The sequence below is a fragment of the Grus americana genome, chromosome 5, assembly GCF_028858705.1.
Source record: "Grus americana isolate bGruAme1 chromosome 5, bGruAme1.mat, whole genome shotgun sequence".
In the NCBI taxonomy this organism is placed as follows: domain Eukaryota; kingdom Metazoa; phylum Chordata; class Aves; order Gruiformes; family Gruidae; genus Grus; species Grus americana.
In genome coordinates this window covers 57307723-57324369 of record NC_072856.1, presented here as the reverse complement: position 1 = coordinate 57324369, position 16647 = coordinate 57307723, and the positions used below count along the sequence as shown (strand labels likewise).

General features: G+C 41.2%; 1 protein-coding gene across 9 annotated transcripts in view; it reads right to left on the bottom strand.

Moving 5' to 3' along the window:
* Window positions 1-16647, bottom strand: part of EVL (Enah/Vasp-like) — a 158532-nt gene that overhangs the window by 61654 nt on the left and 80231 nt on the right. For all 9 annotated transcript variants that reach the window (XM_054828582.1, XM_054828587.1, XM_054828589.1 and 6 more), the window contains exons 2-3: window positions 14757-14925; window positions 7125-7302 (exon numbers count right to left, since the gene is read on the bottom strand). In XM_054828582.1, coding sequence (XP_054684557.1) covers window positions 7125-7302; window positions 14757-14925 — 347 coding nt within the window. The remainder of the gene's footprint in view (window positions 1-7124; window positions 7303-14756; window positions 14926-16647) is intronic.

The following is a 16647-nucleotide window of genomic DNA, read 5'->3' as shown; positions in this document are numbered from 1 at the left end:
GAAGCAATTCACCTCCTGTGCTCCACTCAGCTGGAGCCAAGCTAATACAGAAGATTAACCAGCTTTACTCTCTGCTTCTTCTGGCAGGGCCAACTTCTTCCAGTTCTGGTTTTAAACATGTTTCTCTTAATGTGAACTCAACTTACAAAGCGTACTGAGGTTCTTAGAAATGTCATATATCCATCTCAGGAAACCCAGGTTAACCAGAGAAGAGGGCACTTGAGCACTTTTTGCAGGCAGGGGAAGCTTGCAAGGCAAGTGCCCATAATTCCAGGAGGAAAAGTGTTGGTTATTTTGGAAACCTGGGCAGTGGGCTGTTATGAGGACTGTTAGTCCCATCAGCACAGTAAGGAAAAGCCTTGGGAGCAAGATACAATGAGTGCTCCTACAGCCTGAGCTGATATTTTTCAGCTGGGGTTGGAAGGGACTCCTGCCCTCAAAGGGTCCAGCAGAGACGGGACCTGCTGAACACGCAGTGGGGCACTGGTTGCTCAAGAAAATTCACACCTTGTTTGCTGGTTCACAAACAGCTCATCTCTGACTTTATTCCTATAGTAAGCAATATATTAAAAGATTATTTATAAGTCAAGTGGATTTTTTTGGAACAGTCCCAGTGCTAAAGCAATGCAAGAGATGAAAGGAAAAAGTTCATCATCTTACTTGAACTTGCCCTCCCTCTTCAGTGACTCACAAAGCACAGTAAGTTCAATCAGAAACTGCCCTATCTGCAGTGCATTTCTGAGCAGCTGAAGTTTATATTGAAACTGGAGTAGGCATAAGGCTGGAAAAATTGTGAAATTTATTTCTTTAAAACTTTCTCTGGTGCTTTTGGAAGATGTCACTTGGGAAAGATTTATTCCCCTGGGAAAGCTTTGTTTTTTAAAGAAGCAAAGGCTTTTTGTATCTTTAACACGCACCCAATTAACCATTGCCTGCGGCTTGCTATTTTGGCTAGGAGTAGGTGTCCGACCACATGGGTCATATTTACACTAGTAAGTTAAGTCTGTTATTTGCAAGCTCTCTATGCCTACATTACAAATAGGAACAGCTTCTGGGATGATTTGGTTAGAAGACCTGCAGCAGAATGCCATGCTTATGGTCCAGCAATGCTTGTACAATATAAGGTTACAGGAGTCTTTAAATGTTATTAGCACAGTTAAAAGTACAACATGCACAGAATATACCATCTTAGCGGTTTATAATCTTCACCAACACACCCGATAGCGTGGGAAACCATTCCGCAGGGCAGTATGCGAAGCGCCTCGCGTAGGGCACGGATCTCTTTACACTAGCAGTTTTGGAACCAGCTGGCTGCAATTGGGCATTGTGTTCTGTGGTGGGTCCCCTCCATTATTGATGAGTTATTTTATGTATTATGCAGTACTGCAATGAAGATGCGGTCTTTTGTCTTCCCACACTGTGTCCTCTGTGGTGCTGGGAAGTCTTGGGGCAATATTATCAAATAAAACAGCCACTGCATTGTAGAAGATGAATGCAGCTGACTGACTGTCCCAGCAGTTACACTTCAGTGCCACTGAAATATCGAGAGATGCGGGACTAGTTGGAAAAATCACAATGAAAAAATGAACTGAATATAACATTACAAAATTCTATTAAAAAAAGATTGTGTAGAGTTTGATCTGAAATGTAGTGCACCATAATCTTCGTGCACATCCTGCACTGACAGAAAACTTACAAATACTTAGGGCACCTAACTAGGAGAGAGAATGTATGCTATATACTGCCAGTTTATCTGCTGTTTGATGAATCAATGCTTTATTCTTCTGTTTCTCCCCTTATTTTGGAGGGTTCAAAGTGCTTTCCAAGGAACTTCCTCCCAGCAATACGGAAATGCAATCACTTCCGGACTAGGATAAGAGTGGAATGACTGAAGGAATAGAAGAAATTCTCAAACTGTGAAGAACTTCATCAAATCCAACTTATGGCAAAGGGGGTTGGAGTAATAAAGAATATTGGGGAGCAAGAAAGGAGAGAAAATGTCCTCATTCCCCCTCTCAGGGAAGTGTAACCACTCACTGGGAGAAGCGCTGAGTATGCAGGCTCTGTTAATGTCGAATAATTCACAATGGTGGAAAAGAAAAGGCAGCAGATCTGCTAATGAGAAGAGGAGTGAGGAGCAATCCTGACTGCCAAAACGTCGTTCCTGCAGAGTTAAAGCTGGGTCTGTGAAGCTCCGTGTTGGAAGGCACAGGACTGAACTCTGCACCCTCTGTGACCACACGTCTGTATCTTGGGGTCTGTAAACCACTTATATTCAGAACAAGAAAATGGCTTTCTTACAAGCAAAAAAACCCCAAAAAACAACACTATTCATTTTCTTTGAACCTCTCCCCTACTATTTTGATGCTTTCCTCCAACTTCTCCCTTCTTAGATTAGGCAGCTGACCTCTATGACTAACTCCTCAACATAGCCCTCTGCATAAGGTCTTCCAGCATGTGGTGTTTACATTTAGAAATATATATATTTAGAAATATAAATGATGTTCTTGCATTGTAAGTCAACAATAACTATCCAAGTCTCCAGGGCAAAGACATCAAAAGAAAAGCAAAAGTCTGTAATATGTTATATTCACTGTGTCACAGGCAGCATTTACCAGTACGCTGCATAGATCAGACTCTCAATTCTTCTCCAAGAATTAACAAGTCTTTAAGCCATGGAAGCCCAAGATGCCCTCAGAGCTGGTCACATCAAGCCACAAAGCCAAGCCACTGCCTCTTTCTGCAGCATGCTCTGATGGAAACACGCAGGTGCTGCCAGGGACCAGCAGGGAAGCAAGGACAGTGTCTGAAGTGAGCAAGGCATGAAGCCATTCCTTCGCCTCTCCCTAGCAATTTGGGGAGCAAGAAAGGAGATAAAATGTTCTCATTCCCTCTCTCAGGGACGTGTAACCACTCACTGGGAGAAGCGCTGAGTGTGCAGGCTCTAAGCCCTGCAGAAAGAGTTACCTTCATCACGGGCACCACTGGCTTTCCTTTTTTTCTTTTTTTTTTAACCACCACAAAATTATCTCAAGGAAGAACTTGCCCATTTTAGCTTACTGATATCCTCACCTTGTATCCTGCACCAATAACCATACCATGCTGCCACGGGTCATTGCATTTGTTAAATCTAAGAGGATGTAAGCCCTGAAGAATATGAACCTTGTCTGCTTACCAGACATCAAGCAGCCCATGGGCAGGATCCACACAAAATGCTTTTCCTGCTGTGTCCAGCCTGGGCAAGAGGGGGTGATGCTCTGTCCCCAGTGAAACCCAGCAGCGGGTGACAAGGTAAGCTGATGACACGGCTTGCATCAGGTAACTTATGCCAGTAAAAGGTCTGGCTTCACACAGTGGACACCCATGGAAAAAAACCAATTTAATGGGAAGTCATTTGTCATACTAATGGTCTTACTAAATGACACCATTAAAGAACTGTAAGCAAGAGACTGGTAACGAGCAAGTCAATGTTATCATTTGCTCTCATTTTGCAGGCTGGCTCAGGACCAGCTCTTCATTTTTTATCGTGAAGGCGAACAGATTAAAGAGACGTATAAGGAAATCAAAGTAATTAGGCATATAAACAAGCTGGCAGGTGAACAATTGTGATTCAGTGAGACAACTGTCAACCTCTAAAGGAATGATGGTACACACTTGTATTATTATTTTCTTTTCAATCTTATTTTTTCTCATTTTAGATTACTCCCAATGTGATCATTAGCATCCTTACAAAGCACAAGACTGAGCTGGGTATGTGTTCAGCTCCTGCGCTGCAAGGCTCGCTTTACCCCACCCTGAGGATGCGGCTTGGAAGAGGCTCCCAGGGACAGCTGCGCACAGCTCCCATCGCAGCACCGAGAACTTGGCCACACAGAAGGCAGCTAGCCCTCGCCACGGGTAACAGCGTGAGTTCATCCACTGCAGAAATACAACTAGACAGCAAGTTTAGACTACGGCTTTCCTCACAACTTTCCCAAACTTTGGGACATCAAACCCCTGGGAGGAATCCCCCCCAGGGATGACCTCGACACGCGACCCAGGTTAACACAGGCTCATGAGTCAGCCCCCGAACCACTTAACCTTACGCATTCAATGAAGCGCTCAGGTTAGTTTTTGCCAGTGCCCCATGTAATCAGCACAGAGAGATCAGCGCTGGCAGTGAATGATCTCAGGTCTCGCACTCTCTCATGAAGAAGTGGGACAGTGCAGTAATTCTCAACACTAGTTCATAACTGTATATTCATTTGAAGTGACTCATTCATTTGAAAATCAGCACTGCCTAAAAATTATTTCCAACTCCCCAAAACACAGACTGCTATAATTTTTTTTAAACGGATTCAGCTTAACGCGCCATTCAAAAAACCCACACCATTGCTTTGTGAACAAGACCAGTTATTTTCCCAAATGTTACAGTACCCTGACTCCATGTCTGCTGAAGATATGATGCAATCTCAGATTTTCTGCTGTAGTCTACCATGATTAATTTTAGTCTATGCAGGTGGGAGGAGGAACGAAAGGAGAAGCAGTCATGGAAGCCAGAATCTGTATCCAACTACAAGAAGTTCAGCAGTACCTAAACACAATAATGTCTCAGCAGGAAATATATGAAACAAGTAAACATTAGAAATAGCACATCCCAAGTAGTGCATGTAGCATATCCCAAACTGTGGAGCTAGCAGATAGTAGGGTATTCTATACTAAGGAGGAATATGCCAGAGGGAACCTCTGTTTAACTCTGGTTTTGGTTGAGGATTTTATTAGTGTGTGAGCAGTTCTGTGTGTGCAAATGCACTCCTTAAAGCTGTCATCCATCTGCATAAGCACATGAGGAACTTTAATACATGGATGCACAGATATAATAAATACATTTTTTTCCTAATGATTTTTCCATATGAAAAATCAAACCCTAATGTAGCACGCAGGCAGCAAAATGGATGGAGTATGCAGGCAGTGTCTGTGCCTGAAAAGATATATGGCTATGTGTGTTTGTGTGAATTCCTATTTGCATTAATTTGTGCCCACAAAAGCTTATGTGCTATATCAGCCTAAAAAAGCAGATCTGAAAAAAAACATTTTATACCTTATATCCATTATGTATTTTTGCTGTCAACTTGCACGCTGAGATCATTGCAATAACTGGGAAAATTGTCCTCAATATAATCTATTATCAAACTGTAGCTAATATAATTCTAAAGATAAATATTTATATAAATAAATTTTGTAAATAAAAAAATAATTTTTATAAAAATGCATGTTTCAGGATTTTTTTTAATAGGATCAGAGTGTTTTTTAAAACCCACAAATGCTGAAATTCCCTTTAAACCAAATTTCAGTTTTTGACAAGCTCAGCTGTAAAGAATGGGACAACTGGCAATCTCTGAAACTTTTAACTCTTTATGTATGAGGGGTTGTTTAAGCCTGAATGTTTACCAAACCATTTTTTTTCCTAGAAAAGAAAGTAGGAAATTTTTTCATCTGTGACCCAATTCATGTCTGTCTATGTGACAACTACAAACTTTAAATGCAAGCTCTTCAGCATGGGCTGGATCTTATGTCTGTAAAGCATCTAACACAGTTCAGTGTGCTAAGTAAATGAATAAAAGAATACAAAACCCTGCAAATTATTATTTGCTGTGTATTCATAAACCTCTCAGAAATCTAAGGGCTTTGACAGGAAGAGACAGATGGGGAAAAAAAAACCCCAAACCCAAACTTAAGGCTTTTTGCAAGAAAGGCAGACTCATCATAGACATTAAACCAATCACTACATCAAGACCATAGTCAAAGCATCCAAATTTTGGAGTCTCATTTGGTGATCTAAAAGGGTTGAGCACATATGAGCAGCCAAAGAGCTCTGTACTCTTCAGACTTGCATGAGTTTAGGACTGGCGAGTGTTGGCCAGATTTCCTCCTGAAGTCTCCTGCTGTGGTACAACTAGAGCTGAAAAAGTTCAAGCTGGAGAAGGCAGAATTCATCCCTCAGTACTTCTGAATATGGGACAGAATTTGAGACATTTCTTGATTCTTGATGAGTTTTGCATTTGTCACCTTAATAGGATGAATGGAAACAGCAAAATAAAAAATATGAACTTTTATATTAAAAATATACCCTTTAGTAAGATATATTTGTGTATTGAAGGTTGTCAGGAGACAAGAACAATTACCATTTTAAGGATATTTGTGGGGTCAGAAACTGATACAATGTGGACAGTTATTGCCGCACTTTGTAGAGCTGCTGTCCATCACTGGTGAACGCTGCAGCGAAACCTGGATGGCAGCAAGTGATGTAAGCCTTGAATCACTGTGTTTTCAAAAGGAAAATAGGGCTTTGGTGTGTATTTTGCAGGAAAAAAAGACACCACACAAGGACCGCTTTCTGTTCCCAGCCTGTGAACTGCAGAGAGGTCATAGGTGTGTAACTGAGGGCTCTACTTCATCCAGATACTGCAGACCAGAAACTGGCTTCCACTGAGAACCCAGGACTTTATTTTAGGTCCTCGTCATGCTAGTGCAATGACAATTTCACAGAACGGTAAACTTGCCCACAAACCTCAACTGCAGTCAATATAGTACTTAGTAAGAACATCAGTCAACGTCAAGTATAAGCCTTTGCAATTTACCTTATCAAATAACTGAGACACCACAGACTCCTCTTTTAGAAAGCCAGCCCACAAAAGCCAATGGCTGCAGCTGACATTCAACACGCTAGAAATAAGAGCTCTGAGTTCTACCTCAAAAGTTCTTATAAAAGGTTGCTAATTTTACTCTAGCTTCTGCCTATCTACAGTTATATTCTGCCATCTTACACATAACACGATGCATACACAGATCCACATAAATCCGTGGGGCTACCCGCCTGCTGAGGCATTCCCAAATAACCATTGATTTCCTATCATGAGTTAAGGTACCATGGAAAATTAGAAGGAAGGTGAATAAAACCTGAAAACATGTACAATTCATACCACAGCAAATGCTGATCTAAAGGCTGTCTACCAGATGCCAACTTTTTATATTATAACGTGTTTTATAATGGCATGCTAGCCAATACAACTGTGCTAGGTGATTGATAACAAGCACTGTAAAGTGTCACAGATTAATAACGAGCGTAGTGGCTGCTAATTTACCTCCATCTTGTGAGTTCATGATATTCAGAGCAAACAGCATTGCGTTGGAGAACGTGGTAGCCTCTTCTTTGCTTGCAAAATTCAAGCCATAGACCTGCCGTGCATCACGCCATTGATGAAAGGTAGGTGTTGCTTGATTGTACTTCAATCCTTTCACAATTGAGTAATTAATCACTACCTGTGATTTGAAAGAGAGAGGTGAAGATTAAAAATAGTTCTGTTTTCAGTGGGAAAAAAACCCAACCCTTTGGTAAAGGTTAATTAAATTGGCAGAGGCAATTCATACGGCAGCTCCTACATGGCTGTATGGTAAGGCAGTGTGTGTTTCGATGACAGAAGACCCACATCTGGGGGTGAGATTTACAACAGTTCAATTCAGCCTCAGGGACTTCCAAGCTAGTTTTGCAGAATCTATTACCTGCGCATGTTTTCTACAGTACCTCCGCAGGATACAGCTGTGCAGATGCTGCAGACAGATGTCAGGAGTCAGGGCCAGCAGCTGTTGCCATCTTTTGGGGGATGATCATGCACAATTGTCAGAAAAAGAGCCAGACAGAGCTCTTGACACTAACCCTGCCCTACAGCAGATAAATGTTTGACTTATTGCACTGGCTCTGCTTTTCTCCTCCCATGCGTCTGATCAACACCAGCTTCTTATGTTGAGATTTTCTCTAGAATCAGATAGGTAGTGACAAAATCAGACAACTAAATATTTCCTCTCCCACCTCCTTCTTCACTGTACGTGCTACAAATTCCAAGTATAGGGTGAGCGCAGCAAAAGGGTGTTTCTTTATGTTTTGATTTCATCTGCGAAATACAATGCTCTGGTTATCCTTGGGCAGGGCACACGGGACACCCAGCTACACAGTACACCTGGGATCTGATCAGAAACCTCCAACACTAAAAGCATAAGCTGTAGTAGCTCAAGGTGGAGAGGCAGGAGTGTCCACTGCACCGCTAATAAGTCAGAAGGACCCATGGCAGAGACAGCAGCCCAAGATACCCATCTGTGGGCTGACAATGGCACTCTGTTGTGATGCAAATTTAAGAAACAAAATGCCAACAGAAAGGATCGTAATTATCCTCATAAACAGGTACAATGCAGTTGAAAACAGAGAAGGAGTAGGCAATGGAGGCTCCCTCTTCATCAGCCCACAGAGGCAGGACGCAGAAGGGATCCAGGGACAAAGAAACTTAAAATTAAGAGCAGGTAAAGTCTGAAGTTCATTATTCAAATATAGCAAAATCTGGTTTGAATATTCGAGATTGTCCCTACAAATGGAGTTATTTTGGATGGTGTTTTATCAAGAGACCGAACAATCCCACGGCTCCTTGTTGAAAGCCAATCAATGGAAATCCTCCATCAAATTAGTTTGTATGGCTCATCTGTTAATTAGGTGGGTTGGACACCAGTAGGATGAGGGACCTTGGTGCATGCCGTCCAGGAGCTCACTCCTAGGGCAACTGCAGCTTCCTGGACAAGACAGGAGCAACAACAGAAGACAAGGGAACAGAGAGCCAGTAATAAATGCTGTACACAGTATTTAGCGTTACAGGTGGATCCCACACACCAGAAAATGTACCAACACATCTTTTGTGCAGTCTGACTGACTAGTGCTTTGGAAAGTTTTCTGTTAGTACTATTATTGCATCTAAAAAATTCCAACATATTTAATTAGATTAATAACATTTTTGCTAAATGATTGACAATTCTCCTCCATTATAAAAGCAAGAGGTTTAAAACTAACTTCAAAGATGAATGACTCCTAACTCTGAGTTTTGACTTTTCAGTGGATTACCAATTTAGACCGGCAAAAAACATTAGATGAGCACCTAATACATAAGGAGCAAATTGTGTTTTACACATTCCTATTTTTGAAGGATGACATTGTCTCATTGATATAGCTAGTTAACAGATGACTGATAACTATACTATATTAATATATAAAAAATTATAGTAACCAGGAAAGAAGCCACTACACCAGTAGATAATTACAGATATACTTTACTTCTATAATGCGTATTACTTACCTGAGCCAGCATTAAGCAGTGACATAGCAAATAGTCTTTGAATACCTGGTCTAGCTTTAGGCATAAATTATCCTGACGGTTATTCAACATCAGGCAGCAATTAGATCTACACCACTGTTTTTGCCATGTTGGTCCCTTCCAACCTGGTATTCTATGATTCTATGATTCATAGACACGTTCCTGACCTGTGATCCAAAGGGAGATGCAGCGCAACCTACATTTGATACACAGGCTCCCAAGAGTTGGTCACCTGAAAATGGGAACCACATCGCCAGCACGCTGCGCAGGAAGCCACCCACACCAACCCGAATGACAGGGAAACCATGTTGCTCCAGTTGCAGCAAAGCCATGAACTCACTCCTAAAACTGACAGCTTAGACAGCCCTTTTCTCTTAAAAAATGGTGACACCACCCCCATTCTACCACTGAACATTGAGAGAGCCTGTACTGATCTTGCTCACACTCAAGGGATCTCTGGAGCATCAAGCAGACTCATGCCTGGATTACTAACCCAACAGTTTCAGCATGTACCAATTTTTAAGTCTTCCAACCACTTCCAACCACTTCCCACTTAACCAGGGGAAGGCACAGTCATTATCTTCAAGGAAATGTTTAGAAAGACTGCAGTTTCTTCCAGGCTTTGCAAAGTCAGTATTTCTCACCTACTAAAAGTCCAAAGAGCACCAGAGGCTGTGATGCAGGTGTATAACGAAAGAGAGAAATTGTAAAAACCTATGCCAAAAGTCATTTAAGAGTTCAAAATTTGCTTTCCCAGAACATCAACTCAAGGAACTCAGAGAATCTGCTTTAATCTGAGGGTTTGATCCTTTCAGTTGAATAAAGACAGAATTTGAATGTTGACCTTTATTAATCATCAGGATGCTTAGATGAACAAATACAATACCTTGTCTTCAAACTCAGAGAGTTTAAAACTGGGAAATGAAACATAAAATAGCCTGAGTTTCATTTTATCTCCTCTAGCTAATGTTTCTAGAAAACAGAAAAAAGAGGAGGGGTTCTCCTGCTGTTGTTAAGAATGAGTGCACAAAGGTATCCTGTACAGATGGTGCTGAGACTCTGCAAGGCACACGATCAGTGGCACACATAAGTGCGTGCTTCAGAGCAGTAATTAAAATAAAGAGCCCCCTGCTTGGAGCATAGGGTTTTTTACAGGTGTTTCTAAGGGATCTTTACTCTAAAGCTTCACACATCAGAAGGATAGTATCAGCCATGCTGAGTAGATCAATAGTTCATCTTCTCATCTTCAGTTGTAGTCTGTAATAGATGAATTGGAGAAACTTACTGGAAATCTTGCAGAAAGAAGGGGTTTGTCTCTAACAAACAATTCTTCCTGTAATACTTTACCTAGAGTTTGTCTTAAAAGCTGAAACAGGACATTTTATGTGCCTATTTTTTTCTTTCCAACCCCTTTTAATATTTTCTATCCTGAAACAAAGTAGTCCTGTTACTGATAGAAATGTCTGTGTTATTTTGAATCCTGTTAAACTCTGGATTTCAATGATCTCCTACGGCATGGAGTTTCACAGACCAATTTTGCATAGTATTAATACATTAACACCTTTCAATGTTCCCATCTCTATAATGTTAAAAAAAGATTTGTTTCACTTCTACCTGGTACCCTCCTTTACCCTTTCATCTCAGTTTCAAGTGTAGGCTCTCTGAGGCAGGCAGGGAATTTTGGGATCTAGGAAAAAGCTCAAAACCAAGAAGCCCTTCCCTTTGACGGCACTCTGCAGACTGCTGAGTTATAAATTGTTGGCAGCGATGATGGTGGCGTTTGACAGGACTCTCAGGAATGGGGCTAGAGGGATCTAGGGGGCCTCAGGACCACATCTGAGGTGCAACCACAACCAAGGTCGCAGGAAGAGCTCCCACACAAGTCATACCGCCTATACTCTTGCTTATTGAATCAGAACAAGACATTTGCTTATTTCTCCAGAGTATGAAATGGTTCACAAGTTTGTTATCAGCTCGGGGTCTGCTGTGCTGCCAGCGGTCAGGCTCCTCTCATGGGGAGTAGGCATATGATTGCTAAAACAGAGAGGAGAGGGCGTAGCACCTAAAACCTGATACAGTCGAGGCCAGATTCTTTATTTCTATAAGCAGGCCCAAACCTGACAAACTCCTAGTAAGTTACAGCGGTGATTAATTGGTTCTTTAGTTTTCAAAAAATGTGGTTTAGTTTATAACTAAAGAATGCCGTCCCCGTTGCAGTTTTGGCTTAGGCTCACATGCAAAAAGTCCCACCTTCCCCAAGGCCCTGTTTTTACATTCACTTCTTAGCCACATCAATACATCAAACCCTCAGGAGACATGATTCACTTTTGACTCGCACCCTCCTCCCCACCTATCTGTTCAGCGCCTGGCTTTCAGTGATGAGATCATGCTGGGTTGAAATCACTTGATGTAAAATCATTATTTTAAACCCTCAGTTGATCAAGACTCCAAACTGGGGAGTTACTGCTTGTCAGCTAAGCCATAAAGATGGACCACTTGTATGTTTTTAGCTTTGTGAACTTCTTGCATGGTGACTGAAGCTATGACACTTCACCTTTACAACAGGCGAGGTTACATTGACAGCTGGCAAGTTGCAACACAGGGGTAAACCGTTTGCTTATGACTGCGGGGCTACAGGAAACTGAAAACATCAAGGCTCATGACATCAAGTGACCGTAATATTCACCTGGCCTTAGCTTCGAAACAGTTCCGGCCTCTGAGGCTACTTCAAAGCTTCAAAAGACTACCTCTGGTTTGCTGAAGATTAGTGCTCATGCCAGCGTGAGTCTACGCAAATGTGCACTTCTGTGCAGCGCAGAAAGGGGAATTCATGCACTGCTGGGCTGTAACTTAGCACTGCTGCTGCATGTGAACACGCAATGAGTGTGTCACCCATATGCATAAGGAGAACAAGAGGTCGGGTGACCACTTCCCGGCAGTGAGAAAGATGCTCACGTTATGGCACTCAAAAAAAAAACAACTTTTGTGGTGCACTTTTTTTAGACACTGTCAGCTAGAGCACAAACTCCAACACATGCACAAAAAAGGGCTAGAAAACAGAAAGGCAGCTAGACAAAGACAACAAAAGGAGCCTACACAAGAAGTTACATTAAAAAAAAGAGAATGAAAATTAAAATTAAAGAGAGACATTGTGAAAGGTGCAATATAAAACAACAAAAATTAAAAGGGAAACATTAAAGGAAGGCAAGGATGAAGTCATGAAAATTACTCTAGTCTGGACCTTGCCAAACAGTACATAATCAAACTTAAAATTGTTCTTCCATGGCGTGGTTGTATTACATATTTTAAAGTAGTTTCTCAACTCTTGGAAATCTGTGTAGCTTTATTAGCTTCATTATATGCCAAATCACATATTAGCTGAAGACTGGCCCTTTCTGAAAAATACGGCTTTCCTGGCAAAGCAACAACTTTTACTAAAACCTCACTTTCAGTGTGATTTAGCACAACCTGAGTGCAAGCATGAAATGGCTTGTACAGAGAATTATTTTAACTGAAATTAATTTTTGTTCTCGTTAAATGCAAAAACTTAGCAAGCCTAGCAGGCTTATGACTCCATGTGAGTCATATAAAATATATTAAATTCTGAATCTTGAGACTTTCAAAACGTTCCTTTTAATACTACTATGTTATGCTGTCCTGAATTTACTTTATTCATAATACTGGATTTTTGCAATCATATTTAAGGTGAATACTTTCTTTTAGACAGTTTTAAGTGACTAAGGTAACCCGTACTTTTTTGTTTGTTTGAAGGAGGATTTTTAGTCTTTAAACTCTAGAAAAATACATTCTTCTACCTGTTTCCTTCTGAATTGAGATGATTTTTATATGGCATGCAGCCTCTTCATAAGTAGGAACATTTGCAAACAAATAGAATGTTACAGTTAATGCAAAACATGTTTAAAGTACAGATCAAGATTTGACTTTTTAATATATCCTACTCTTTAAATTGTATACTCTGATTAAGACAGACCTCCGGTACATAGTCTCCCTTACATATATATGTAGACTTTATGACTTTTGCTTGTTTTACACCAGCTATTCAGACACATCTTAGATGGTAGCCACATGAAAATCATTGACATTCACCTTCTGGCTATGTAAAATAAACAGCTAGCATGGCCTGTTACAAAGCAGTACGGGCTTTCACAACTGACCTGAGAAGCCACTGTATTTCATTTATTTTTGAAAATATTTTCCATTTTCTAAATGGAACTACATTAATATATTGTCTTTCTTTGCTCTACTGAGAAGGATAAAAGCAGTGGCAAAAGATATGGCAGTTGTTTCGAAAGCGCACTGCAAGGAGCTGAAAACCGATGTGCTAAAACCCCCACCTATTTCTACTCTGCTTTTCGTTTTTCAGAATGATGACTGTGTGTATGGACAGCATAGCTTACACTTACACCTATTGCTATTCTGCTTTTCCTTTTTCAGAACGATGACTGTGTATACGGACAGCGTAGCAACATCATTAACACTTCCAGTAAGCAACCTGGCTAGCTTTTCCAGTTGGCCCGAGCATCACGACAGCTGACAGCTGAGGGAAATCGTCTGCATTTCCATGAGCAGATCGGCCAATTTAGCACTTGTGGCAGCCGAGAGGTGGTGGTGCCCCGGCTCCCACTCCCTGCCTTGGCTTGGCTTGCCCTGCCGCTGCCCGGCTCGTGCTGGCGGCGGTGCTCGTCACACCTTCCCAGGAGGCAACGCCGTTCTCTGAACCAACAGAAAATCAATCACCCACTTTCTTCTGATTCTTCTGCCAGGCTGAGGACCGGAGGCGAGCGCGGGAGACGGGCAGCCCGGGCAGGCTGGGTCATCACCGCCGCACCAGCCTCACACCAACAAACAGAGGGAGTCCTCGACTCTGAAATGTCTGCTCTAGAATGCAAATGGTATGACAATATAGCACCCCAAATACCTTTCTGTAATTTAGGCTCTAAACATGACATTTGGTTACGGCTGGCATGCTCTGCCCAGCGCACCCGCAAGTCAGGCGGCCAGGAGCCGATGGCCGAGGAGGGTGTGATCCCAGTTCTGATTATCTAAATCCCATATAACTCCTTTAATACCCGAGGAGGTCCTGCGGACTTAGGCTGCCGTAAATCAGATCATAGTGTGCACCTAGGAATTTAAAATGCATTGCGATGAACTAATTACGTATCACAGCAATGTAACAATCACGCTTTATGAGGTGGCAGTGCAGAATGATTGATCTCTTTTTCTTTTTTATATATAGTATTAAAAACGAGCAAAAAGTAAGTTAGGAGAAGCTGAGAGCAAAACCCGCAGAAAGAAATAAGATTCATTTCACAAGCAAAAATGGAGGGAGGAAAAATAACACTAAAAGCTTTGTGGCATTTACCAAAATTGCAAATAAGTAGTAAATAAATTGTGATACATTCTGTGCACAAAAAATGATACAAAATCTGAATGACTGGAGTAAACAGACTCGTAGGCACCTTGCAGGAGCAGGAAATATTGCTAGACTGCATTAAGTATAGAACTGATAGTATCAAATGAGATCAAAGGTTAATTTACAGGAAACCTGATACAGTTACTCACTTGTTGATCTTGCAGTTTAACTCCAACTACCCTGAAGGTGTTAGTGGCCGTGTTGTGGTATATGTTGATTCTGCTGAATCCCTGCTGTCCAGGTTTGATTGGCACCCATTTTTTACTGGTATCGTCATAGACCATAACTGAAGCCCGGGCTTGGCAAATACTCTGTTCACTGGAGAGCAAAAAACAACAAAATCAGGAAAAAAACCAGTGAATTTGATGCATGCTACCGAAAACAACTAATTGAAAAGAAACCAAAAGAAATTATCAGAACTTCTTACAACATATGTTTTATAAGAGATCTACTAATCCTTTGAATGCAATCTGCCTGTTAAATTAAAGCTGGCATGTATGTGTTCATAGACTTAAAAAACTCCAGTATACTGCTGTTTTGAACTGATAATCTATTTTATATAAAAATATTAGTCCCTGAGGAGTAACTTGTATCACACAAATGTTATGAAAACCATCCAACAGTATGAATGCTCCATTTATTTTATGTACCTATTGGCAAGTGAAGCCTTTCACATTTGCATGAAAACTTACCAATATTTTACAGCTTACTGACAAAATAAACGTGGCATCCACGGCTGAGTTACACGTTGAAAATTGGAAGCAAGCAGACCTTGAACCAAAAGCCACATTAGGTAAACTGAAGAAATCAATTACATTAATCCAGCTGATGCCTAATACCCAGACCTGCTGACGCACTTAGAAGTCCCAGAATACACGGTGCAAAACACAGAGGAACCCTTTTTTTCCTTCATCCTAGTAGCAAAGAAAGTGGGAAAGGGGAATCCATGGATGTCTGCATTCCAGTGTTAAAGTATATAGCCATTATTTTCTATAGCATTAATAACTATTTTTTTCCTGTATATTCACAGAAATTCATCAGTTCTTTACCTATTGCTTGCATATTTATGACTAATGTACGTATACTAGATTTGTGCTAAAACACACCCTTGGTGTGCAAGAAATGCCACTGGCAAATACTGTTGAGCTGACATGTCGATATGGATCAGGATTTCAGTTCCTGCTCTCCTGACTTCCCAGCCACTTTTCTTATACCAGAGGAAATAAGAGTTCCTTACACGAAGAAAAAAAAGAAATCCTCCAAATTTTGGAGATTTGAGATCTTCAAATGTAACAGGGATTTTCAATGAGAAATAGCGCATCTTAGGCCTAAACAAAACTTTTAGGATTTATGACCTGCAAAAATCTTAAGTTCATGACTGTCCTATTAACTTTAGACCTGTATATATTTGTATATACCTCCCTTCCTTAGCGCAAGCCATATTAAATAATTTTAGGCAATGCAATATCAAGTGGTAATCTGCTTTGCACACAAATCCTTTTTTTCCTGCTCTTGCATATACTTCTTTGTTTTGGTTTTGCCTCAGTAATGCCTCACTTGCACACAAATAGACGAGAAGCTCCTGGGTAGTGCTAAACCATATCGCTGCACTGCCACCGTGCCAAATTACACCACTTGTAAATTATACCAACTGCTACAAACCCAAACCCATCTGACTCCATCACTGTCATCGTTTTAATGAAAGGGAGCATGTTACTGCAAGTATTAAGAGGATCTGGGTAGATTACGGCAGCAATTTTCAATCTTTTCTGATCTGCGGTTCTCAAAAAGATTTCCAAGGCAGATGCATCCTCCACTGTATGCTAAAGCCTACTGACACTTGGCTTGCTTTATCAGTCATTTTGCACGGCCTCCAGGTAGCCCACAGACCTCCTCCAGGCTGTGGCTAAGAGCCTGGAAACTCTTCACAGCGTTTGCAGAGGGAGCAGCGATGCTGGCAGACATCTCCATAAAGAATAAGGTAAGAAAATTCAGAACAAAGTGTCTCGTGGCAGCTTCTCCGTATCTGACACTAGCAGC